At 35.6% G+C, this 27,899-nt stretch overlaps 1 protein-coding gene across 1 annotated transcript; it reads left to right on the plus strand.

The window, feature by feature from the left end:
• Nucleotides 1-1,092: 1,092 nt before the first annotated feature.
• LOC132124222 (vacuolar protein sorting-associated protein 41 homolog) lies at nt 1,093-27,843 on the plus strand. Its single transcript, XM_059535140.1, has 29 exons — nt 1,093-1,290; nt 1,821-1,859; nt 5,509-5,616; nt 10,134-10,211; nt 10,348-10,422; nt 14,817-14,879; nt 15,342-15,407; nt 19,650-19,769; nt 19,858-20,004; nt 20,147-20,213; nt 20,375-20,472; nt 21,142-21,271; nt 21,390-21,505; nt 21,609-21,665; nt 21,766-21,827; nt 21,933-22,014; nt 22,544-22,636; nt 22,799-22,926; nt 23,014-23,158; nt 23,374-23,415; nt 23,502-23,552; nt 23,649-23,786; nt 26,096-26,150; nt 26,308-26,448; nt 26,541-26,677; nt 26,793-26,892; nt 26,979-27,023; nt 27,272-27,351; nt 27,610-27,843. The coding sequence occupies exons 1-29, from the start codon at nt 1,270-1,272 to the stop codon at nt 27,688-27,690; spliced, it is 2,565 nt and encodes an 854-aa protein (XP_059391123.1). The 5' UTR covers nt 1,093-1,269; the 3' UTR covers nt 27,691-27,843.
• The last annotated feature ends 56 nt before the right edge of the window (nt 27,844-27,899 follow it).

The following is a 27,899-nucleotide window of genomic DNA, read 5'->3' on the forward strand; positions in this document are numbered from 1 at the left end:
CAGGGGAGCGAGTGGGGAGCGCTGGCCCTTCTTCTCACCCTAATCACCCTCTCTATACCCCACCAAGGCCGGTAAATAAAGTCCTGCTGAGAATACAATCAACACATTCTACCGTAGATCTTAGCCAATAATCCATAATTCTTCATGAACATATTTTTTTTTGAATTTTGAAACCTACATAGAATAAACTGAACTGAAGAGCTAAATGGCTGTAAACGAACTATGGACTATACAATTTATGTCTTTATTTTATTATTTTTTTATAGTCATTATAAACAATTACGTTTTTATATTATGATAAATATTACTATACATTTTTTTTTAAGATAGAACAAAACATGATTTCCAGCAATTAAGAATAACACAACTGTTAAAAAAACTCTTCAGTATGACCAGTTTATAGAGAGAATATCGGCCAAATCACGAAGCAAGATGTGTAGTAAAAAAAGAAAAACAAGAAAATTACAAATAGAGGATAGGACATTATCAGTGATTAATTTAAAAACAGCTCCAAGCATTATAAGGCTTGAGCCAATAAAGCAATATGCAGAGGCACAGTGGGTCATTTCTCAGAAATGATTACAATATGAACCTACACATGTGCAGAGATGCATTGACCCTTGCTGTTCAACTATTTAAAGAGCTTTTACCCACTACAGAAGGCATTAGAGATAAATTGCAATATTTAACTTCTTCTTTGATGTTTAGGGTCACAAGGAAAAAAGATTTCACTAAAATATGCAAGATATGCTAAATATCTGTTCCACTTTTTTTCTTTTGAGCTGATTTAAGTCCTTATTATTAATGAAATGTTGGTTCTGATCTAACTGTATAAGATCACCATTTATTATGCAAACATTAAAATACTATTCTTTGGATATTTTATGTGCATAAGCTAATTTGCATAATTTTTCCCAAGGAATTTTTATAATTGCTGCGTAAGTTCCAAATTTAAGTGAATGGAGCTGATATTCCAACTCATTACTGTATAAATACATCAAGAGCAAAAGCTCGGTTGCAAGCGAAGGCTTTCCCTTATACTTTCCCTTACACTAACTACAACTCCCGTGATGCTCTCGGCTAGCGATGCTTCCTGTTTTTGTCATGTGACCCAGTGCCCGTAATGAGTATCGCATGACTAGCTTCGCTGGTTTATTGTGCAAAATAACTGATTTAAGCGTTCATAAATATTACTAACGTTTTCGATAGACCATATATTAGTAGAATAATACTAAATCTGCCTTATTATCCCACATCTGGAGCCCCATCATGGCGGAAGTGGAGGAGCAGGTAGGGTTCTGAAGAAAGAAAACATTGTCAAATGACAGATGCCTGTGATTATACATACATGTTTCTGCATGTTTAAATGTTAATACGTGTTGGTTATTCGAGGCTGCAGTTGTAAATTATATTTTAAAGGAACTATTTTTTAAAGACGTGTAATTGAAGCTGTCAGGCTAACCCGATAGTTTAACACTTGCCAGTATCACTACCTAAAAAATACTTAAAAACCAGCTCAAAGTCGTTTCCTGGTTTTAGCCGCTCTCCCATACTGGTCTGCTTTTGGTCACTTATCAGCTGGGCAAACTGGGAGACCATCTTAAACCAGGCTACCTTAGACCTTAAACCAGTTTTCTTTCAGCAGGGAGGACAGCAAGTTTACTGACTCTACTATAAATTGATGATAATTACGTTTTTATGTTGGCTTTGACATTGCATATATTTTTAAAAAGGTCTTTAAGAAATATTATGTCATGTTCATAAATTTTCCAGCATTAATTCATTGGTTTTCTTTTTTTAAAACATTTTTTTTTCCCCAGGGAAGAAAACTTAGTGAAGAATCCACCGATGAGTCCGAGGTAAAATCAAGAACTGTTCAATTTACTGATATGGTTACAGTTATTGAAGCAGAATATGTTGTAGTTTTAAAATGCATTAAGTAACAAAATACAAGTGGTATTTATTTAAAAGAATGAATGCACAAGCTTAGTTTTAGAGCAAAACACTTAAAAATACTTAACTTTGGTTTTGAATGATAAAACAATATATATACTGTTCAAAATTATGATTAGAAAACTATTTTGACTAAAAACGTTTTTCTGGTCAAACATAGTTAAAATGTTTTGAACTGCTGTCTGTGGTTACTCTCATGGTTCAAATAAAAAGATATGTAAAGTTAGTAGAGAAAACCTTGCATATCCCATTTGGTTTCATTTATTTTTATTATGTACATACTGTGTCTTAAGTATCCATATGCTTTCCAGGGGTGCACAGACATGTAATGAGACTGTAAACATATTCAAAGTAAAGCATTTGACATATATCTATATCTATACCTATATCTTTCAGTTCTACTCAGAAGTTTTATATACCATTGTAGAATATGCAAGATGTTAATCATTTTAGCAAAATAAGATGAATCATAAAAATTGCAGGTTACTTTTTATATAGTACTGCCTGAATAACACATAACGGATGTTTACATTTAAATTTAATCATTTAGCAGACGCTTTTATCAAAAGCAACTTACAAATGAGAACAATAGAAGCAATCAGACCAAAAAGAGAACAACAACATTATACAAGTGCCATGACAAGTCTCAGTTAGTCTAGCACAGAACCCGTAGCTATGAATTAATTTATTTATTTATTTTATTTATTTTTACCAAGAATAGGATAGACAAGAAAAGATAAGTGCTAGTATTAGTTGGTCAAGTGCTGGCGGAAAAGATGAGTCTTTAGATGTTTTTTGAAAATGAGTACGAATTGAGATTGGGAGGTCATTCCACCAGCTGGGCACAGTCCAGGAAAAGGTCCGTGAGAGTGATTTTGAACCTCTTTGGGATGGCACCACAAGGCATCAATCACTTGCAGAATGCAAGCTTTTTGAGGGCGCATAAGTTTGAACTAGTGAGTTTAGGTATATTGGTGCCGTGCCAGTGGTCGTCTTGTAAGCAAGCATAAGTACCTTTAATTTGATGCGAGCGGCTACTGGTAGCCAGTGTAACTTGATGAGGCTTTTTTTTTGGCTCATTGGGGACAACCCTCGCTGCTGCATTCCGGATCAGTTGCAGAGGCTTGACAGTACATGCAGGAAGGCCTGCCAGGAGAGCATTACAATAGTACAGTCTGGAGAGAACAAGAGCTTGGACAAGAAGTTGGGTGGCTTGCTCTGACAGGAAGGGTCTAGTCCTCCTAATGTTGTATAAGGCAAATCTGCGGGACCGGGTCGTTGTAGCAATGTGGTCTGTGAAGCTTAACTGATGATCAATCGCAACTACTAGGTTTTTGGCTGTCCTGGAATGAGTTATGGTTGACGAACCAAGCTGTATAGAGTAGTTGTGTTGAAAAGATGGATTAGCTGGAACCACCAGCAGTTCTGTCTTAGTAAGGTGGAGCTGAAGGTGATGGTCATTCATCCAGCTAGAAATGTCACTCAGACAGGCTGCATTGCGAGCAGCTACCGTCGGATCATCTGGTTGGAATGAGAAGTTGAGTGTCATTAGCATAGCAATGATAGGAAATCTGAATGACAGATCCTAATTATGTCATGTAGATGGAGAAGAGAAGTGGTCCAAGCACTGAGCCTTGAGGAACAACTGTTCGTTGTTTGTTCATGTTTAGTTAATATATTAATTAACGTTAACTAATGGAACTATATTGTAAAGAATTACCAATTGTTTTTTTAACTCACAATTGCGGCTTTTTTCCTTGCAATTCTTGGATATTTTCTCATTTATATATATATATATATATATATATAAATATATAAATGAGATATAAACTCACAATTCTAAGAAGAAAAGTTGAAATTGTAAAGAAATTGCAAGAAAAGAATTGTGAGACAAGGAGCTTGTCCACTGTGGAACTTTTTTTTTCTCAATTGATGCATAAACACATTACATATATACATATTAACTTGAAAATCTGAGAAAAAAAGGCCAAATTCCAAATTGGTAGAAAAGATATGTGGAGCTTTATTCTGCCAAAAAAATATATATCTCAAAATTCTGGCTTTTTTGTCTCTTAATTGCGAGTTTATATCTCACAATTTGGACTTTTCTTTTCAGAATTGCAAGTTAGCTTATATCTCGTAATTCTGAGTTTATATCTTGCAATTCTGAAAAAAATGCAAGAAAATTGCAAGAAAAAAGTTTCAATTAACTCTTTATTTCATGATGAAAATATGCCTCTATACTGTCTCTATCCCCTCATCTATATCTCCCCAACACTTCCTGATGTGACCATGGATGGACCACACCTTCCGAGTCCTCTGAGCTCATACTGTATGATAGTTTTTGGAGCTTGACAGCATTCATGACACCCCATGTAATGCCCATGTCTTCTCATGAAAGAAGAATGCACCACTCACGGCTTAAAGAAAACTTGCCACAACCTCTAAACATGATGTCATGCAGTGTGAGAAAATGAGAAAAGATGCTGGTGGGGTTTGACATTAATCTGTGGTTTTGAGGTCCAATGCTTCACTATAACATTCCAGCAAAGTTTGTAACTAGAAAGACAGAGACAGAATGAGGAATGAGCAGAAAAGGAGAGTGTGGATGGTCACACCACTCTAGAAAAGTGGCAATTAAAGACAGACTTCCCTTCATCCCCTGCTCCCCAGGGCACCAATTAGGAGTGGCAGGGAATGAGGCACAACACTCATCCACCACATCGGTGTGGCGATGGCAAATACTAACAAGAGGAAGAAATTATGGTACATGAAACAGGAGAGATATTATCCACCCCTCCCCACCATAGAAAGTTTGCTGTCTTTCCGTCCCTGTCTGTAATAGCTTTGTAGACCATGACAAATGCTCAGGCATTAGAAATTTCACATCTGGACACAACAGGAAATGGACAATGGAGGTGTTGGTAACAAGAAGAAAAAAATGTCTGATAAAATAAAAATCTACCATATATTTGCATTGGAGTGATTGGAATTGTTTAGCCCAAAATACACTTCTACCAATCAAAAGTTTTTTTTTTTTAATTATTATTATTATAATTTTTATGTTAAATCTCTAATGCTCACTAAGACTGCATTTATCTGATCTAAAATATAGTATATAAGTAAATATGATTCTAATTTAAAATTACCATTTTCTGCTTGAATATGTTTTATAATATAATTTTTAGTTTAGTTTTCAGCATCATTCCTCCGGGCTGTCACAAATAGTCTTAAATGCTTATTTTGTGCTCAGGAAACATTTCTTATTATCAATGTTGAAGACTGTTGTGCTGTTGCGGAAACCATGATATTCAATATTCATTGATGAATAGAAAGTTTGAAAGAACTGCATTTATTTGTAATCGAAGCCCTCTGTTGCAATAAAAAATGTCTGTAACTTTTAATGCATTCTTGCTGAATAAAGTTCTTTAAAATAATCATCTTACTAATTAAAACATATTACTAATACTAATTATGAATGTGTGAATAAATTGTATACTCCGGTGCCTCTTGAACTAAAGATTAGTGAAGAATGGGTGTGTTTTGTTATTCCAGGAGGAGGATACAGAGGAGGAGCCTAAACTGAAGTACGAGAGGCTGACCAATGGTGTGACCGAGGTCTTGCAGAAGGATGCGGCCAGCTGCATGACAGTGCATGACAAGGTGTTTAAAAGCTATTTTGCCTGTTTTTAAGAAACAAAGTTCAGGATATGATGTGGTTATACAGTACAGGTTTTTTTATTTATTTTTTTGAGTGTGTGGATGTATTTCATTCAAATTATTTAACTAGAAACGTAACTTTTTTCACTATTAAAAAAAAAAATCTAATTTATGATGTATAGTTTTTTTTCTTATATATATATATATATATATATATATATATATATATATATATATATTTAATTATTAAATGCAGACATTTATTGGAGCAGATTATTATTGTTTTTATTATTATACTTGTATAGTTCTGAATATAATATTTTTCACTTGTCTTCTCCACACTGTACTTTTTTCTTAGAGATGTGCTTAGGCACAAATGCTCACAGGTCACCAGCCTTTTGCTGATTTCCTTTTTGTCCAGAGCTTGATATTTTTGTTGGTGGAACATTCTACATGGGCTGGTTAATTGTCATGGCAGCCGGTTCACTCATGCACAGACATTGTGGAGGAATAGTCATACCTAGTTATGTCTCCTCACCTGATGTTTTATTAACCGCTATTGATTTTTATTCTTTTCCCCCCTCTTTTCCTGTTTTTCCCTGGGGACACTTCCCCCCTTTTTCTTCTTCCATCTCTAAAAAAAAGGCGAGCTTGCAAGAAGAGAAGACGTTGAAAAGCTGAATTTCCAATGAGTCCCCCCTTCACTCCTATCTCTATCGTTGCCTGCTTCTGTTTCTTCCCTTTAGTTTTTTATGTATGTGCTCCGATGTGCATTCCGTCACCTAGACACACAAGAACACAATCGCGCCAGCGGCCCTCCTGCCTAATGTTGCCTCATATTTTAAGTGCCAGGAATCCGAACTTCATCTCAGCAATTCCATTTTGATAAATCCCTTTAAGAGCCACTGAGGCTGGTGAGGCCATACTTTTTATTTATTTATTTTGGGTTGATTTTATTTGGGGAGATTGCGGGGGGTTCTGTTGGACATGCTCGACTGTGCCTGTAAATATAAACATTTCATTATAGACTGCAGTGAAGCATGGGCGGCTCGGTGTGCTGAGACAGGGAAAGGTCTGTGCACGTGTAAGCAGGTGTGTGTATATATGTGTTTAGATGCAGGGTAACCTCAGTGTCAGAGCTAGACTCATTCCGTGTGTGTGTTTTATAGTGTCTGGATGCTTTTGTATAGTTGGGTTCAGTTTCCAGATGGCAGGGTGATAGACCCAAATCTGCAGGGGTGTCAAACTAATTTTAGGCTGGTGGTTGGACTGGACTGAACGTCACCTTACATGGCCTGATTTCATTTTATGTTTAACCTTAATGACACTATGCAATACACTCATACACAACATATGCTCTTCTGTAGCTAATAAAATCCAAAATCAACTTTATGCTACTTTAATGCCCAATATTTTTGTAACTAAAGGGAGCACATGGAATTTACTGATTTCATTCAGCAGGCCCTTATTAAATTGATAATTAATTGGAAATGTCAAACAATCAAATAATCCAAAAATAATATTGATTTTATTGAAATATTGAAAATAATTTTATAGTAAGTAAAAAGAGAACTTACTATTCATGGATGGAATACTTAATTACTTAACTGCAAATTAGTGAACATTTACACAAAGTTAGGCTTAGAAAAATATGCAGCTTTTAAGTGTAGGTCTGATTTTCTGTCAGATTTAGACTGCAATGAATCAGTATTAATCTGATATATCTAAAAAAAACGGTGTAGGGTTGGAAACAATTGAGAAATACATATTTGGGTCAAAGACGAAAAAGTGTTTGAGCATAAAAAAAAGTGTAATGCTGCTTTAAACAAAAAGTTTTCTGTTTTATTTAATTGCAATTTTGTTTTTGTTTTTCTGAGCAAAAAATAAATATCATACATTTTCCCCTGATTTACAGAAGACACCCAGTAAAATGTCATTCAGTGTAACAATCTTGTCAGGCATATTTACAACAAAAATCAATTTATGACATATTAAAAGACTAATTACTTTCACCCCAAATACTAATGAGTTGTAATTTTACATTTTTTACATTTGACACTATCCTAGGTTTTGCCCATTTGTCAATAAGAATTTGTTACTAATTTAAAACACAATAAAATTTTGCATGCTCCATTATTCTTTTAGATATTTTAATATGTACAAGTCAGAATAAGCATGTTGTTAGAATTTTTGCATAAATATTGTGTTACACTGAATGACAATGTAACATTATTCTAACCACATTTTGACATTTTATTCTCCAAAAACTTATTTGAAACCTTAAAAGTAAACATTTTACTTACATTTAATTAGCTTTCTATGGACACAAAATCACTTTTGTACATTTCTTTAGATGCAGACATCTTAACGTCTTTGACCCATTTACTATAATGTATGTTATGTAATGTTATGATAAATTATTGTAATGTTTTCCAGTAATTTAATATATTATTTTTGTAATAATATGAATACTAGTATCTTCACTTATACTTGTCCCTGTTATCATTACTGTGGTAATTAAATTACAAAAAAAAAATAATAATAATAATTATTATACAATTGAGAAAATCACATGGCTTGCTTTGGGACAGTTGTTTCACCCACTGATCCACATGAAATCGTTTTAATCTGCTAAATACCATGTCAACATGTAATTGTAAAAAATGTTTTGCTAATTGAAGATGTATGTAATATTCTGTGACTACTAAGTGACTTTTTGAAATCAACATTAAAGGCAGGGTAGGTAAAAAAATGTATAAAAAACTTTTTTTCCAAATTTGTTTAAACTTTATTTATATATCCATACATAATTAAAATGTAAGTACTCTGAAAAAGAAAGTATAAAAATCGAGTGACTGTAGACCTCTCACGACTGTTTTAAAGACAGCTCATTATTTCCATTCACTCCACCCCCTCCCTTCTGGGCTCCTATAGATTAGTTATCGTCTCTACTACGGCTCGCTAAGTAATGTTATGTTAGCTATATTACGCAGCTACGTGTTCTAATGACACATGCTTCATGAAAAAAAATATGTATGATCAAAATACAAAAAGAAAGATTTACCTGTCCAGCAGAAATAAAGCCATCAAGGAGTCACTTTTCAGCCCCTTGAGTTCCCTCAGTTCTCGCCATCGCTGGAAAGCCACGCCGATTTTAACTCGCGTTTTATTTCTTTGTTTATCCAAAGACTTTTTGTTCATTGCCTTTTCTTGTACTGTTACTGTCTTCCTTTTTTTGCCTGGTTTGCCTTCACTAACTGCATAGGCTGGTACTGTGAATTTTGCTTGCTGTTTCTCTGCCATTGTTTTGGTATTCCTAGGATCCGTGCCTGTTGAATCAAACGTGCTGTTTCCTCAAATCAAACGTGCACGCACAAGTGGGCAGGTCATGTGTGGCAAAAGGGTGGTTGCCATGGTTGCGAGAGAGTGACAGTCGCCTAAGCCAATCCTATGTTTCGTCCCGAAATGGAAATAATGAGCTGTGTTTAATACAGATTAAACGGTCTAGAGTCACTCGATTTTTATACTCTTTTTATCAGAGTACTTACATTTTAATTATGCATTGATATATATAGAAAGTTTAAACAAATTTGGAAGAAAGTTGTTTATACATGTATTCCCTACCCTGCCTTTAACTGAAAATGTATCATATTTCTTAAAACACATCCCCACTCTCATAATATCATTATATTATCTCATTTATCAGCACGTGTTATTCCATATGTGCAAAATGGCTTGCAATATTCAATGAAAGTATAATACTGTAACTTGCTCTGACTCTGAAACGACTTTTCTTTTCTGCTGACATCACCTAGACCTCATTATAAGCCAATCCCCTCCAACCACCTGTTGTATATAGAACTCTTTTACGATTTACGAGTTTTACGATTTTCCTGTGTAAAAAAAAAATGGAAATGCACGCACTATTTAGGAGTAAGCAGCCTTCAAAAAAGTTTGGTGTGTGAGCTTTATATCTTTAATACAATTTATAATATACTCCTAGACCTTTCAAACTGAAAAAAAAAAATAGAAAAGTAAACTGAAGTTTTGTTTAACTAATTAATTTAGTGTTTTAATGACATCAGTTTTGAATTGGTTGGTATTGGCATTTCACATGAGATAATACTGATCGTTTATGTACGTTAAACTCTGAAATGTAATTGCATTAGGCTGACAGGCAGAGTGTTGGTGTGGAGGGCAGAGATGTGTGACCTGTGGCGCATATATTATGTTGAAGCGTTTTGATATGTCGGGGTAAAAAACACTATTTCACACCGGGCCGCTCTGATAAATAGGCTTTCCTGTCCTCCAGCAATTTCACACTTTTTGCCCTCGAAGGGTCCAGACGAAACCACACACACAAAGACACACTCTCACATACACGGACAAAAACTGAGGCCTCACAGACATCCCTGGGAAAACTCATTTTTAATATCTCCCCCATAGCTGTGTAAAAGTGTAGGATGTCCCATCGTTTTGACTTGTGTGTCTAACATGTTTGTCTCTCCTTTTGCTTTCAGTTCCTGGCCCTTGGGACATACTTTGGGAAGGTTTACCTTCTGGATATCCAAGGAAATGTTACACAGAAGTTTGAAATTGCAAGTCTGAAATTATCTTTGTGCGGTTCTTATAAATCTGTCCCCGTTTGAGCTATGTTATGTCTGATTATACCATTTTTTTTTTAAATTAATATTCTTTTGTCTTTTCTTTTCTATGTTCTATCTATTCTTATAGAGTCCAGTGAAAATAAACCAGATCAGTTTGGATGAGAGTGGTGAACATGTTGGCATCTGCTCTGAAGATGGAAAGGTGAGAATTTCCTTCAATCACTTCAACTCCCATTGTTCTTTAAATTACTTTATTTACCCTTTACAATCAACCAATCAGAGCCCCATCTTTAGTTTAAACTGAAATTAAAGGGCATTGACTTATCAATCAGTGCTTACAGGCCTTATTCCTGTCCCTTCTCCTAAAATCCAAGCGCAGTGATTGGTCAGTAGGAATGTTGCTCCAGGACAAACAATGTTTATCCAGGAGCAGGTTATACTTCTGTAAATCATGTGAAGCATAGAGGCTTCTCAAAACTACACTGCTCTGTTAGGATTGGATTAGTTGCTACCAACATTTTGAAATAGGAAGCTGTTTGAAATTGGTCTGAAATCACAATCAAACAAATTAGGTAATAAATTTATTAAAAAAGAACGAAATAAATAATATTTGTGTATAACATGTTTTTTTTTAAATTCCTTTTGTATAAATAGAATTTTTAAACATACATCTTTGTGTATATGTTCTATTATGGCAGCAGCTATTAATTTTTGACCCTGTGATGGATAAAACAATAATAAATACACATATATCCAGACAAGCATATACTACAATTCACTAGGCAAGGCAAGTTCATTTAGTTTTTTTTTCGTTATATATTTATATTTAATATAGAATTGTAATTCAAAGTGTATTACATTTAAAATGATTAAAATAGTAGTCATAAAATAAATACAAATAAATAATAATAATACATTTTTAAAAAAATTAATAAATTATTAAATAAATTGTTGAATTCATGAAAATTATAAAAGGCATCATTAAAATGATAATAAGAGGCATGCATAAAAAGTGATTAGTGACTAGTTATTTATTGACATTTTAATAGCATATTTAGGTGTCTGTATCACAGCGGTGGAGTGATTTTGTACACTCCCAGCCAGTGCTCTGAACCGGTTCAAGGAACGAAAACGAAAACCGGAAACAAAAGAAATTTTGCCAGGAACAGAACCAGAAACAGAATCTAAATCAAATTTTATAGTTCCAAACAGAATTGAAAATTTTAAATGGCCATTAACCGGTTAATAACGTTATTTTATCTTTCCATTTAATATTTGAAATTTGCTGTAAACAATCACGAATTCCAGCAGTATGGCATATGCAAATGGCAATGGCAATGCACCACCTTTAGGGCCAAATTAAGACCAAATTGGGCCTGATGCTGCAGCGCAAAAAGGGCATATTTTTTCTCAGTGTTGGTGCATGTGCATTCGACACTCAAGCGCCAGCATGCTCAGCCTTTCCTGCCCAACTGAGGACTGCAGCTCTCCTTTGATTATTCCCAACTTTGAGAAGCTCCGCTTGCCAGAGGCATTGGACGTCATCATGCACAGATAGATGTGCAACCCAATTTGACGTTTGGAAACGTCTGAGAAAGATTCAACGATGACAAAAGCTTGTTCAAGCTCTGCTGATTAGTTCAGTCACCGGTTTCTGAGTGCGCATGAATGCAGCAAACTGTATCAGCTAATTTTGACCGATAAATAATTAGTTAAACGGTTTAAAAAGTAATTTATTTATTTTCAGTAAATTATCAAAATATTTAAAAGGGTTTGCTGCATATATATATATATATATATATATAGAGAGAGAGAGAGAGAGAGAGAGTGAGAAACATACGTTTTTTTTTTTTTTTTTAGAAAAAAAGATTATTTAATTCAGAAATAGGCTATAATTAGGCTAAATAGGCTATAATAAACACTGTAAACATAGCTAGGCTATTTTTTATAATCATTTGGAATTCAAATACATCGCGAATTCGGAAACATTTGATTTTGTGTCGAATGAGAGACCCAACGTTGGTTTCAGTTTCGTTTTAGCCTAAATTAATTAGTTTTGGTTTGTCGTTAATATTGCTATAGCTTCTTATATTTGTTATTCTTGTTCTTTTCTAAATACTGTTAATTGAAATGATTTGTTGTGGAGTGAGGGGAACTAAAATAGCCTAGCGGAGCTTCTAAAATATCCCGGAAGCTGAACAGTTTTTATTTGCTATAACCTCAAAATAATTCTTAGAATGAAATTTGGAGTCCAACTTTCAGACGCATATACTGCCTAACCTATTATACTGTAACTATTATTCTATATTCTTTGCACTGTGACTTTACTGACTAGGGTTGTTAATTTCGGTTATTTTTCCTAACCGACGCTCCTTAACCGATTATTAACTGTTTACCGACAAGATTATTTTAAATAATAATAATTGAAAGTACAAACAATATAATAAATCATATTTTAACATCCAGATACGTCGGGAACATGGAAACATTTGGATTCATGCCGAATGAAAGAAATAGGCATCAGCTTCACCTTAGATTTAATTTGGTTTTGGATTGACGTTTTTATAGCCTAAACTTTAGAGGATTTGTTTTGGAGAGAAACTAATAACTGTTTTTATAATTTTTGGAAACATTTTGCTTTAGACCACAGGCATTTTAGCCTTCATTATTTCGGAAGGTAATAGGGCTAAAAAAAATTGGACGTGAGCCGCGACTTTTTTTTTTTTTAATCTCAAAACGCAATCTTGTTGTGTGTTTTTTTTGTTTGTTTGTTTTTAAACAATGCAGCAAACATTTTTAAATATTTAAAAAATACTTTGATGTCTTTAAAGTGTTTAAAGATTTAAAAAAAAAAATTTAAGTAGCTTACATTTGGCCAAAATCTACAGAACATTATGCTGTATTGGCTGTGACTAAGCGGTAGTCTGCTGCATCTTCCATAACCCAGCACTCATAACTGACCTGCAAAATGGGGATTTGCATCGTGCAAGTGTGTTTATGCCATTACTTGATTTGCAGGTATATTTAGTGAGTTGGGTGCTAAATCCACAGTTTGCGCAAATAAACAATGCCATTAGCATTGCACAGTTCATTCTTAGTGAATTTCCCCCTACGAGAGTCTAAGGAGTTGTTTACTTGAGTTTTCATATCTTTCTCTGTTTGCAAGACGTGATGCAGTGCCTGTCTTCCCACTCAATACCGGCTCCATCAACTCTGACATCCACAGAAACAGCATCTGTGCATTTGGTCCATTTTAAAATGTGTTTTAAAAAAAGAACTCCTCTTCTCCTCGATCCTTCTGTGATTTATATCGCTCCTTTCCATCTATCTGCTCATTGAACATGAGCTGGTTGTTATCAGTCCACGGAGGCTAATCATCAGCACCTTGTGTGGCTTTCTCAGGCCGATCTGTGGTATGATAGACCACGTCTATGCCTGTTCCTATGGCAGAGGCGAGATCTTGGCGCACCTGCACCAATTAAAATCGATATGGAGGCCATTGTTCGCTTCTCTGCACTGTTAATCCCAACTTACAGACACTGCTTTGCTACTGTTGTTTGGCAAAATGTGACATTTGTGAGATTTTTTTTTCATTATAAGGGTTTTCCAAGAAGTGGAAACTGCGCTTTGAAAATTATGATTTTCATACTAGTTAGGAATGTAAAAGGAAACATGAACAATTTGAAGTTGGTATTTTCCAAAGTAAAATATGTTGCATGATGTCTTCAGTGAATAAATGCAAACCCATGCAATATCTAGGAGTTGTTAACTTCAAACAACTAATGATAAAGATTGGTGTGTGTGTGCTCCGTAATGAATAAATATTCCATAAAATGTATAATTTGCTCATAGACTGTCCAAACTGTTTAACTAGAAAAGTATACTTGAGTTTAATTTGTATTTATTATTTATTTCTTCATGACATAAATGTTGAATTGGTCTGTGGTGATCTTGCCCATTCACAATTTATAATAGCAAACTTTTGTTAATTATTAAGCGCCAAACTATTAAAAATCGATAAGAGGCGTATGTTTGGTGTTCTGCACTTACTGTACTGTGCTATTGATGTTATGAAAAATATGACACATTAAAGAAGACTGTTAGGTTTTTCCAAGAAGTAGAAAACTGCACTTTAAAATAGATGATTTTCAGAATAGCAAAGCTTGTTGCCTGACTAAATGGAAATTAACAATTTGAAGTCATTAGTTTCTTTTCCCCACCATCATCTTAAATGCAAGAGGATGCTTTACTTTTTAATAGAATTGTTGTTTATTGAGACCTCACACTCGTTTTAGTTTCCTCTTGTTTTATACAGACAGGTGTAGGTGAAATGTTATGTTAACGCTCGTTTGTAGCCTTCGGGGACTGCAGCACCACTAGTGATCAGTCAGTAGCATAAAGGCGTGCAAGGGCAGAAAGAGTTGACCTTTCCACTAATTGGGAGTCTGGCAGATGGTTAACTAGCCCACTGGATGGTCTGATGCTTTGCCCAAGTCAACTGTTATCGCAGAACGCATCTCGGGACCACAGTTATTTTACCATAAAAAGACATCTATGTCTCTCTTTCTCCATTTCTCTCACTCTCATCTTTTCCAGGTGCAAGTGTTTGGACTGTACACCAGGGAGGGCTTCCACGAAAACTTTGACTGTCCCATCAAGGTAACTTATTGCTGTTAATGTAAGTCGTCGGTCCCCTGGCAGATGTTTTTGCTGCCTGATGGGAAATAGCCCTTTGATTTCGATTTCCAGTCACAGCAAACATGGATAATTCTTGAAAACAATGTAATTTCAGCCTGCTACTAGTCTTAATTGATGTCTCTACGGCATTTCATATCATGCATGAGCCGCCTGTTTGTTGAGCATGAGTGATGTCACCTATGGCACACACTAAAGAGAGCTGGCGCTGTCATTTTCTTATATCGATACTTTTGTGTATTGGATTGTGAGGATCAATCCTTTAACTTTTCCTGTGTTAAAAAGGACTATTTGAGCATGTTTTCAGACTGGATGTAGTCTTAACCACCTCTGAGGCACTATATAGCTTTAAAAGTACTAGAGTGGACATTGATATTAACTCAGATGTTGCCGTAAACTGAACTGAAATCTCTTGATCAATTCCAGGTTGTGGCGCTACACCCTCAGTTCAGCAAATCCAACAATAAACAGTTTGTGACTGGAGGAAATAAGGTATGTCCAACTTCACAGTCACAAAATCTACACAAGGCGCATTTCCATTACAGATTTGATATTTTATAAATGTCGATAAAAAGTATTGCAAAATGACGGCATTTCCATTAACCAATGTTATGCAACTAAAATGTAACCTTTTGCCTCTCGCGATAAGACATGGCAACGGATTTTGGTGGATTTTCGCTATATTTATTCAAAGGAGGGATATGTGTGTATCCTTACAGAAGTAGCACAGAGAGTCTCTTCAGAAATGTGCGTGGTGTGGTTGGAATAAACACAAGCATTGTCTAGAGCAGCGGTTCTCAATTGCAGTCCTCACGCCCCACTGCTCTGCACATTTTGAACATTTCTCTTAGTGCTTCAGACATTTGTTCTATTCGAACATAAGTGCCCTGCAAAGTGGACATCACAGGATATTCAGCCATGATTCCAGTTCGAAGCAAACGTAGCTATATGTTCCAATCAAAGTGCATTGAAGTGTGCAAGACTTGAATTTAAATTGTATTGATGTCACAGTTGTCCATGTTTAAAGACGCTGCACAGCACAAATCAGTGAATGAATGTTTCGATGTGAGGTAAACTTCAACAGATTTCCCCTGCTCAGGGAGTAGGGAGCAATGAACAATTGGAACACAGTTCATGCACGGAGTTCATTTCTAACGAACTGATAATCAAAGTGTTAACAAAGAGAAACGTGCAAAATATGCAAAGCAGTGGGGCGCGAGGACTGGAATTGAGAACCGCTGGTCTAGAGTGACTGCAGTTAGCTTGAGTGGTCGTATCAGAGCCACACTGCACACGCCTGCGGTAAATTATCTGAGCATTAATGATAGGGAAAGCCCCTTATACTGGAGAGAGCGGCTAAGTATGAAGTGTTTCTTTGAGGTTATACTACATTGAAGAATGATCTTATTTTTTTACATACACCATGTGACCTGTAAATGTAAAAAAAAAAGATTCCTTTTTCGCATTGCCTGAAAAACCATGTCATGCGAGCGTTTTTGCGAAATTGACGCGTTTTCATTATGCGTATTCTCAATACGCAATTTCAATGTACACAATTCGAAGGGTACTGGAAACTCGCCTACTGTAAGCATTGAAAGGGCTGTTTCAAAACTTGTGTATGTTATGTCCAGATCCCAATTTGATCATTGTCCAATTAGTTCCTGAAGTTCCACTCAGAAGTTTGGTTTTCGATAATTTTGGTTGGTATCTGGCCTGCGGGGGTCCCAATCCCACATTTAGTGGTTAGAAGAAGTGCTCTAGGACTTTTGATCCTTGGTGCTCATGTGGGAGATGCAGGTTCGAATCCAGTTAGAATCATGGTCTGATAAAATTTTCTAGGGATGACATTTTTTGTCAATACCGATAATTCTTTAAATATGAAAACCGATAACCGATATGTTGGCCGATACATCTAAATCCACATTTTTACAGTACATCATTTTTGAGAGCCTGATTGCCAAAAAGGTCTCATCATTAAATGGCATTAAACACTTTAACATAAATCAAACATAAAGCAGCCTTACAGATAAATAAAATAATGCTTAAATAATGGAAAGAAGTTACTGGACAACATTACTTATGTGTAAAAAAAACAAATATAAGGCGATAAGACGATGGAGTGTGTTGAAAGAGGTCCAGCGTGTAAGGACAAAAAATACTTTAATTCAGCAAGGATGCATTAAATTGACAAAGACATTTCTAATGTTAACAAAATATTTATTTTTCAAATAAGTGCTTTCTATTTTGGAATTTTGTATTTATCAAAGAATCCTGAAAAAACATGGTTTCTAAAAAAAAATGGTTTCTACAAAAATGTAAAGCAGCACAACTGTTTTCAGTTCGACATTAATAATAATTAGCCTAGATTTTTTTCTTGAACAATAGATCAGCATATTATAATGATTTCTCATAACGTGTCAAGAAAATCCAGTTTTGTCATCACGAATATAAATTGCTTTTTTTTTTTTTTAAATACTGTATTTTGATCAAATAAATGCAGCCTTGGTGAGCATTTGAGATTTCTCTTGAAAACAACATCTTAACAACCTAACTTTTGACGGTAGCCAAGATTGGTTGCAGGCTTCTTGCAAAAATATAAGAAAAAAAAACACGCATTCATCAACCAATGAATTTTGAAAGCAGGTTTCTCTGTTAATGTGGTTTGAATGCCATACAAATAAAAACAAAAGCCACATTCATACCTAGTCTAAACATAGTTTGTGGTCTCCATCATTTGATGCTCTTGATGTTTCAACTGAGGGTTAAGCTAAATTATTAGAATGGAATCGTTTTTTGTCTTGTTGAGTGCCATGTATAGTGGTTACTCAAACTGAAGCTGTTTGGCATGAAATGCTCTTACCGTCTTGGCCTTAGACTGGAGTCAACATCAGGGAGAGAGAGAGTGGTCATTATTCTCCAAAGTGTTGTTCACTAGAGAGATGTTGTCTCTTCTTCCGCAATAAATAACTGTCATTACATAGAGTGCCATATAGTGTTTACAGAATGTAGAACACTCTTTGGCTTATGGACTAAACAAATACACTCATTTTTCAAAGGACACAATGCTACCAACCAAAGATGCCATAATCCGATACATTCCAGACTCCGTACATCTATAAAAATGAAAACAGAGTTTGTGTCTGTCATAAAATGCACTTAGAAGAAGTTGATCTGTTTGCATGCACTGATCAGACATCTTGTGTTTGGAAAAACTTCAGTTGTGAAGTGAATTTGAATAAAAGTCTCTGGTTCTTTGTAAAGTTGAATGTTAGAGATTTTGTTGAGATGTATGAATCTTGAACCACTCGTGTAGAGTCTTCTCAATTTCTGTAAATCATAGATTTTTATCCTCTGTGCCACGATTGATTCTCATAAAATGGCTTCACGCTGTTATTGCATCATGCTTATCAGAAGCAATTAACCGCTTCCATTGTGTGCCACAGTGGCCAATTCCTTTACATTTTCCTCCCGCTTCTGCTTGTTTCCTTCTCTCTCCCTAGCTTAAGGTACCCATAATGCAGCCCTGCCATGAAAATCAATACGGCTTCCAGTGAAGACGCATCTTGTCAAAGGCAATTCAATTCCGTCTGCTCGGCTCTTGGAGTGTCATCTCCTATTGCTGCTCTTTGATCTGTTAACATAGCCAAAATTGTAGAACTGAAGCGACATTGAACCGTCTTTCCTTTCAGTCACTTTCTCTGCATTCAGGTCAGGTTGGCTTTGTGCTGATTGTGTGTGGCATTTTTGACACTTTGGATTCAAGGTTATCCACCAAGTATGTTGCTGCTTTCTGCTCTTGATTATTATCGCACAAACCTCTCAGAAAATGTAGTTTTTCACCAAATAATACCTGACTTATCGCAGTAAACCAAACATACCTTTTCATAGAAATCTTCTCCGGTCAGTTCATGAGAGTATCGGTATCTTTTTCTCCCATGTGCTTTTATTCTTTCTGAAGTTTGATTAAGTTGTACTGCATACCTAAGTGACTTTATGAATGTCCCATTATCTAAAGGTTGAACTGAATGTTCCTTTTTCCTAAAATGGATTTTGATAATGCTTGTGAATTGATTTTTATTGAATTTCCTCCTGAACATGACCTAAACACCATGACATTGCCCATGAATCTGATCTGATCTAATACACTGATCCAATCCAATACTTACTGGAGTATTAGCAAAGATGCATTCAATTCATCAAGAGTGACAGTAAACACATTTATAATGTTACAAAACAAAACAAAAAAATCTATTTCAAATACATTTCTGTTTATCAAAGAACCATGAAAAAGTATATAATGGTTTCCACAAAAATATGAAACTGTTTTCAACACTGATAATAACTTGAAATGTTTCTTGAGCACCAGATCAGCATATTAAAAAAATTTCTAGGGATCTTGTAGCCTACATCTTGAGCTTTATCATCCCAATAACATATAATCGATGTTTAATATGCATTCAAATTTGGTCATACTATCAATGCTTTTACTGTACTACTCACCAAATAAATATACATGTGATGTTTTTAGAGACATAATCTAAATAAAATAAAAATGTCTAATCTCAAGTCAGAAATAAAAGACATGTAGTCACTGACTTTGACTGTTGTTCAGTACCTATTTGTGCTCTGTTCTGCTGCCCTCTGGTGTTGTAATGCAAACACTGTGGCCTATTTTGTTCCTATTTCTGCCAGCAAATGCTTACTAACTTTAAATGAATGATATATGTCCTGTAGCTTTTACTTTATGAGAGGAACTGGCTGAACCGTTGGAAAACATCTGTTCTGCATGAAGGAGAGGGAAACATCACCAGTGTGAAATGGAGAGCCAATCTCATTGCCTGGGCAAACAATGTGGTACAATCAGATTTACACACATCTGACATGTTAATTAAGATGCCTTACTAATCATGATTTTATCTAAAATGTAGTGGATGTGTTTTAGGGTGTGAAAATTTACGACATCAGCAGTAAACAGCGCATCACTAACGTGCTGCGGGACAACACCAGTCTTAGGCCGGATATGTACCCCTGTAGTCTGTGCTGGAAAGACAGCACCTCGCTGATCATTGGCTGGGGCTCTTCTGTTAAGGTGTGTGTTCAGAACAACTGCAGATCAAGTGTTTAATAACTAGGAATATTAAAACTAGGAAAACTAAAACAATTTCTTTTTATTTGAATAAAAGTTCTTTGGTTCATTTGTGATAAGTGTCAAATAAATGTATCATTTTCAGATATGTGTTGTTAAAGAGCGTGACCCAACAGAAATGAGAGATCTACCCAGTCGCTACGTTGAGATTGGTACTGAAGCAGTTACAGTCACACACACACTGAGAACATGTTGCATAATTGCATTTAAATGGACAGTTCATCCAAAAAATAGCATTTTAGATTTCATTAACTCTTAGGTTGTACAATAGCATCACTTCGATTTTTTTTTTTTGCTTTCTTATTTCTTTCAGTGTCAGCATTTGAGACCGAGTTCTTCATTAGTGGATTGGCGCCTTTGGCAGATCAGCTGGTCACTCTGTACTATGTCAAGGAGAACTCTGAGCACATGGTAATATTACTCTCACTCTCACCAGAGCTCAGATCAGGGGCCTCATCAACCTAGGGGACCGCAGGTTATTTCAAATGAGACAAAGCAAGCTTTAAATCAAGCTCAAATCAAGATATAAGCTTACGATATGTTAATTTTACTTCATTTCATTACAACTGACAGTTAATTTAAGGACCAGGATTCTCGTGGTCTTAGAAAACCTAGATATATGGCAGAAAATTTGAATCATGAAAATATTTTATAAAAAATATGAATTTATATTTATACACATCTATATAACAAATAAATACATTTATATAAAGTTTTGTCCAGCTCAAAACGATATTATAGGGTAGAAATTAGAGTACGATATTATAGAGTACAAAATATTTTTTATTATCACAAACTACTATAAAAGTCATATAAATCTATATAAGATTTTTTTTAATGATTTATAAAAATTAAAATATATATTATTTTAATATATTGCCGCTGCTAGTTTCTGTAAAAAAAAAAAAAAAGGTTAAAAAGAAGCTTTGTTACTGCAGCACAAGTACCAAAAATATGGCAATAGGGAGCCTCAGAGTCAAAAATAATGAGAACCGCTGCCTTAGATTTTCTTAGAGACCTTCCGTTTTGTATTACTGTGAGTGTAAAATGTAACAATAAAGATAAGTCTGTCTGTCTCAGGAGGAGGAGTTCAGAACACGGCCTCGTTTAGACATCATCCAGCCGTTAGCTGAGGGCTGTGAGGAGATCTCGTCAGACGCTCTCACTGTTCGCAACTTCCAGGAGAACCAGTGCAGGGACTACAGGCTCGGTATGAAGACAACAGGATGAATGAACAACTAGAATACCAAAATAATCACCTAGCCTAATCAGTAAAATTCCCATTTTGATTGTATAATCATCATTTTAAATCTTTGTCGTGATTCCAGAACACTCTGAGGGAGAGTCTCTATTCTACATCATCAGCCCTAAAGACATTGTAGTGGCTAAAGAAAGAGATCAGGACGACCACATTGACTGGCTTCTGGAGAAGAAGAAATATGAGGTATGTGTCCAGCCGTCTAAGGAAGCATTACATCATCATAACATAACAACAGAATTGTAGTTTTGCTTAATGATTTCTGATTTGATTTGGATGTCTTGCACAGGAAGCACTGATGGCTGCAGAGATCAGCTTCAAAAACATTAAACGGCATGATGTACAGGTGAAAACCAATGAATGATGTAATTTGGAGAAAGCTAGTCTTAGTTATTGTAATAACAGTGTGTGTGCTTCCTGTCTGTGCTCTGTTCTGTTGTGAATAGAAAATTGGGATGGCGTACATCAATCATCTGGTGGAGAGAGGAGATTATGATGCAGCTGCCAGGTACAGGACATCAACCCTCTGTTTTATTGATGTGTTAACCATTTTAAATATGAATGAAAGCCTCGATAAATGCCCCGTTTCTCTGTGTGTATTCCTTATTGACAGAAAGTGTCAAAAAGTGCTTGGAAAGAACATGGATCTCTGGGAGAATGAAGTGTACAGATTCAAAACCATTGGACAGTTGAAAGTGAGTCTGCATTTATTTTTTTTATTTGTATTTTTCGTCAAATAATAATTATTTGCCACCCTGCAGGACTTGTATAATAAATAGTATTATAATATTAATGAGGATACTTATGATTATTCAGAATAATTGTTATTAATAATAGTAGCAAGCCATTTTTTTACGTATACAATTGATATATTATAACTTCTCCTGCTGTTCTGAACAAATAATAGTGATTTATTAATAATAAAATTATTTTATTAATTAACAAAACGTTTTTATATGAAATATATAGATCAAATCGTGAAACAGAACTTAATTTTACCAAGCAATGATAAAATATAATGTTTTTTAATAAATATTAGTGTGATCTTTATTATGATTATGTTGTAATATAATCATATTAATATCACACTATTATTATTATTACTTTTGACAAAGTTGTGAGAAATGAGTAACATATATACACACACACACACACACACACACATATATATTTTATCAAAACTATAAAATGTTATTTGTTAACTTACATTCATCTTCCTCCCAGGCCATCAGTCAGTACTTACCAAGAGGAGACCTTCGTCTTCGACCAGCAATTTATGAGATGATACTTCATGAGTTCCTCAAGACTGACTATGAGGTATGAGTTTTCCATTAAACATTTTTTATATATATTTTTCAATTGCATGACCTAGATGGCAGCCTGTTAGATAGACTGTAACATTAAGGTTTCAAATTGCGAATGCATCACAACAACAACCTTTATGAAAGAAGGGCGTTCCTGTTGTTGTTTCTCACACAGGGTTTTGCCACACTGATTCGTGAGTGGCCAGGAGAGCTGTATAACAACATGGCTATAGTTCAGGCAGTGAATGAACACCTGAAGAAGGACCCCACCAACAGCATACTTCTCACCACACTGGCCGAACTGTGAGTGAACGCTGCCAATTCATCATTAAATGAAAAGCTTGTAACAACATTTTATAAGCAGCTCTGCTCTTATATGTGTGTATGCAGCTACACGTATGATCAGCGTTATGATCGTGCTCTGGAGATCTACCTGAAACTGAGACACAAAGATGTTTACCAGCTCATTCACAAACACAACCTGTTCTCCTCCATCAAGGACAAGATTGTCCTGCTCATGGATTTCGACAAAGAGGTGAAACATCTGGCCTTATTGAGGACCTCTGTTTTGGAATGTAAATGCAAGAAACCTGTCAAGTGCATAGGTTCAGGAAGTTATGGATTCTCTTGCTGATGAGATGTATTATAGATGACTTTGGAAGAATGTGATTTATAGTCACCGGAAATGTGTCTAAAGGATATGTCCACCTCTTTATCTTTTTATTTTTTTATTTTTTTTTTTTCTCTCAGAAAGCTGTTGACATGCTGCTGGATAATGAAGATAAAATATCGGTGAGTGCAGTGCAGTGGCCTCAGTCTTCTGATTAAACCCTCCCAAACTCTCTGTACAGATGAACATGTGTGTTTCTCTCCCTCAGATGGACAAAGTGGTGGAGGAATTAAAAGACAGACCTGAGCTGTTACATGTGGTGTGTTGAATATGGGTTGTTTAAATCATGCAGATGTGGCTGAGGGATCCAGCTGTGGTCAGCATTGAAAGCTTCTTTTTGCCTGTTTCTCCACAGTATTTGCATAAGCTGTTTAAGCGGGACCACCATAAGGGGCAGAAGTACCATGAGAGGCAGATCAGTTTGTATGCTGAGTTTGACCGACCCAACTTACTGCCCTTCCTCAGAGAGAGCATGCACTGCCCACTAGAGAAGGTTTGTGTCAAATTTGTGTTGCATTAAACAGGAAATAATGCATTAATTGGGCTAATTCTTCACGTAGATTTCATAATACATTACCATTCAAATGTTTGGGGTCAGGAAGATTTTTTAAAGAAATTAATCCTTTTATTCAGCAAGACATTAAATTGATTAAAGTGTCAGTACAGACATTTCTATGTTACATAAGGTTGTTCTCTATCATCACATAAACTTGAAAAATGTATCGGTGGTTTTCACAAAAATATTAAAGCAACAACTTTTTTCAACAGTAGGAATAATAAGAAATGTTGAGCAGCATATTAAAGTGATTTCTGAATGATCATGTGACACTGAAGACTGGAGTAAAGATGCTGAACATTCATGGCGATAAATTACATTTTACAATATATTAAATTAGAAAACAATTACAGGTGCATCTCAATAAATTAGAATGTCATGGAAAAGTTCATTTATTTCAGTAATTCAACTCAAATTGTGAAACTCGTGTATTAAATAAATTCATTGCATACATACTGAAGTTGTATAAGTCTTTGGTTCTTTTAATTGTGATTATTTTGGCTCACATTCAACAAAAACCCACCAATTCACTATTTCAACAAAGTAGAACATAGTGACATGCCAATCAGCTAATCAACTCAAAACACCTGCAAAGGTTTCCTGAGCCTCAAAATGGTCTCTCAGTTTTGTTCACTAGGCTACACAATCATGGGGAAGACTGCTGATCTGACAATTGTCCAGAAGACAATCATTGACATCCTTCACAAGGAGGGTAAACCACAAACATTCATTCACAGAGTGCTGTATCCAAGCATGTTAACAGAAAGTTGAGTGGAAGGAAAAAGTGTGGAAGAAAAAGATACACAACCAACCAAGAGAACGCAGCCTTATGAGGATTGTCAAGCAAAATCAGTTCAAGAATTTGAGTGAACTTCACAAGGAATGGACTGAGGCTGGGGTCAAGACATACAGACATATCAAGGAATTTGGCTATAGTCGTCGTATTCCTCTGGTTAAGCCACTCCTGAACCACAGACAATGTCAGAGGCATCTTACCTGGGCTAAGGAGAAGAAGAACTGGACTTTTGCCCAGTGGTCCAAAAGTCCTCTTTTCAGATGAGAGCAATTTTTGTATTTCATTTTGAAACCAAGGTCCTAGAGTCTGGAGGAAGGGTGGAGAAACTCATGGCCCAAGTTGCTTGAAGTCCAGTGTTAAGCTAACACAGTCTGTGATGATTTGGGGTGCAATGCCATCTGCTGGTGTTGGTCCATTGTGTTTTTTGAAAACCAAAGTCACTGCACCCGTTTACCAAGAAATTTTGGAGCACTTCATGCTTCCTTCTGCTGACCAGCTTTCTGAAGATGCTGATTTCATTTTCCAGCAGGATTTGGCACCTTCCCACACTGCCAAAAGCACCAAAAGTTGGTTAAATGACCATGGTGTTGGTGTGCTTAACTGGCCAGCAAACTCACCAGACCTGAACCACATAGAGAATCTATGAGGTATTGTCAAGAGGAAAATGAGAAACAAGAGACCAAAAAGATGAGCTGAAGGCCACTGTCAAAGAAACCTGAGCTTCCATACCACCTCAGCAGTGCCACAAACTGATCACCTCCACTGAATTGAGGCAGTAATTAAAGCAAAAGGAAACCCTACCAAGTACTGAACACATGTACAGTAAATGAACATACACTTTCCAGAATGCCAACAATTCACTAATTATTTTATTATTATTATTATTTTATTGGTCTTATGAAGTATTCTAATTTGTTGAGAGAGTGAATTGGTGGGTTTTTGTTAAATGTGAGCCAAAATAATCACAATTAAAAGAACCAAAGACTTGAACTACTTCAGTCTGTGTGTATTGAATTTATTTAATACACCAGTTTCACAATTTGAGTTGAATTACTGATATTAACTTTTCCACGACATTCTAATTTATAGAGAAGCATCTGTATTTTAAATTGTAATAATGTTTTACAATATCTCAGTTTTCACTGTATTTTGATCAAATAAATGCGGCCTTAGTGAACGTAAGAAATGTATTTCAAAACCATTTAAATAAAATGAAAAACAATGTATTTAATACATACAGTAATTCAATTCAACAATCAAGATGGGATGTTATTTTTTATCAATTATATATTTTATAATATTTTATAAGTTTATCGAGACAAAATACTACCAGTAAAGTTTGGTTTCAGTAAATTGATGAGCACAAGATTAGCTTCATTGCTGTTGCCCTGAATACATTTGTTTAGGTGAAGTCTTTACGTGGTTTTTGAACAATCGCTGTGTCTTTCAGGCTCTGGAAATCTGTCAGCAGAGGCACTTTGTAGAAGAGACGGTCTTCCTGCTCAGTGAGTCCTGAATCATTCATCTGTCATAGACATTGAATGCATGTTATAGTTCTTTGCACAGTAATTGATCCTGTGCATCAGAGAGGTCACTGTGTGTTAAATGTTCAACTGGCTGTAGTCTGTGGTGCTTCTGATGTATGCTTTTTTTTTCTGTCAGGTCGTATGGGAAACTGCAGACGTGCCCTGCAGATGATCATGGAGGAGCTGGCGGATGTGGACAAAGCCATTGAGTTTGCTAAAGAGCAGGATGACAGAGAGCTCTGGGAGGATCTGATCTCTTACTCTATAGACAAACCACGTATGGGACCTGACTCCAGCTGCTCTTTCTACTAAAAAAACAACTTCTCTTACAATATTAATAATATTTCTTGTTTGTTTTCTTCAATCTAGCGTTTATCACGGGCCTCTTGAATAACATAGGAACCCATGTGGACCCCATCCTGCTCATTCACCGCATTAAAGAAGGGATGGAGATTCCTAACCTCAGAGACTCGCTGGTTAAGATCCTACAGGACTACAATCTACAGGTGTGATCACTGCCGGTTAAACCAACGTTTCATTCTGGCTAGAGTAGTAATGTAACTAGATGCTTGGAAGGATACATTATCTTGTGTTCAGAACGTCTCGATGTTTGTCCTGTAGATCTTACTGAGAGAGGGCTGTAAGAAGATCCTGGTTGCAGACTCACTGTCTCTTCTACAGAGGATGCACAGGACGCAGAAGAGAGGAGTGCGGGTGGATGGTAAACAATGTTTTGTCTTCTATTCGTCTCGGACAAAATGACTCACTAGAAATGCTACAAAATGATCTTGCTTTCATTTCTCATAGAAGAAAACATCTGTGAATCGTGCCACACTCCTGTTCTACCATCAGGTACACCTTGGTTCCCTTTTATGTGTCAGTTTGTATACATGAACTTACACCCACACATAAAATATATGGAGAAATATAAAATAAAATGTAAAATACAAAATAGAAAAAAAAAATGTATAAAACTATTTTATTTCTCCAAAATAATTCAAGTTGTGTGGGAATGTAAATTTTGATAATGTCTACAATTTACAAGCTGTTACCCAATCATTATTTGAATTTGTAATGTTTCACTCCATTCCCACTCTTAGACACGGCTCAGGCATTCGGTGTGGTGGTGTTTCACTGCAGACACATGGTCCATAAGGAGTGTCTACCGTCCCCTGGAAATGTAAGTCTTCTGGAATCTTTATATAGAACTGCTTTTAATGCAGAAACAACTATAAGACATTTTGTATTTGTATGACAAGTTGCACTATCCAAACGTGTTGCTAGCATTATGACTCAACCAATGGCATTTATTGATGCAGAAATGACACACTTCACATTTGAACCAGCCTGCTGCATTCATCCTTTGACCCTTTATCTTAGAAAAGCAGAAATGTTTACTTTGCACTATGAAAATTTGACGTTTTATGTCCTTTGACAGGTCCCAGGAATCCAGTATTGTAACATCTGCAGTGCAAAGCGGAGAGGACCAGGCAGTGGCATACTGGAGATGAAGAAATAATCATTTCTACCAGTAGAATAACAGTTATACAATTAGAACATGTTACAAATGAAATAATCTTCCCTTAACTATCAGTATTTATCAATGCAATTGTGATTGCTAGATTGTGTTTCATAAAAGCACCAAATAAAGCACTCCTGTAATCTGCTGGAAGTTTGTAGCCAATGTTCCAAACAAAACGTGAAGAGTAGTGTTTCTTTTTTCCCCTC

Source organism: Carassius carassius, chromosome 42 (assembly GCF_963082965.1).
Source record: "Carassius carassius chromosome 42, fCarCar2.1, whole genome shotgun sequence".
NCBI classification, from domain to species: domain Eukaryota; kingdom Metazoa; phylum Chordata; class Actinopteri; order Cypriniformes; family Cyprinidae; genus Carassius; species Carassius carassius.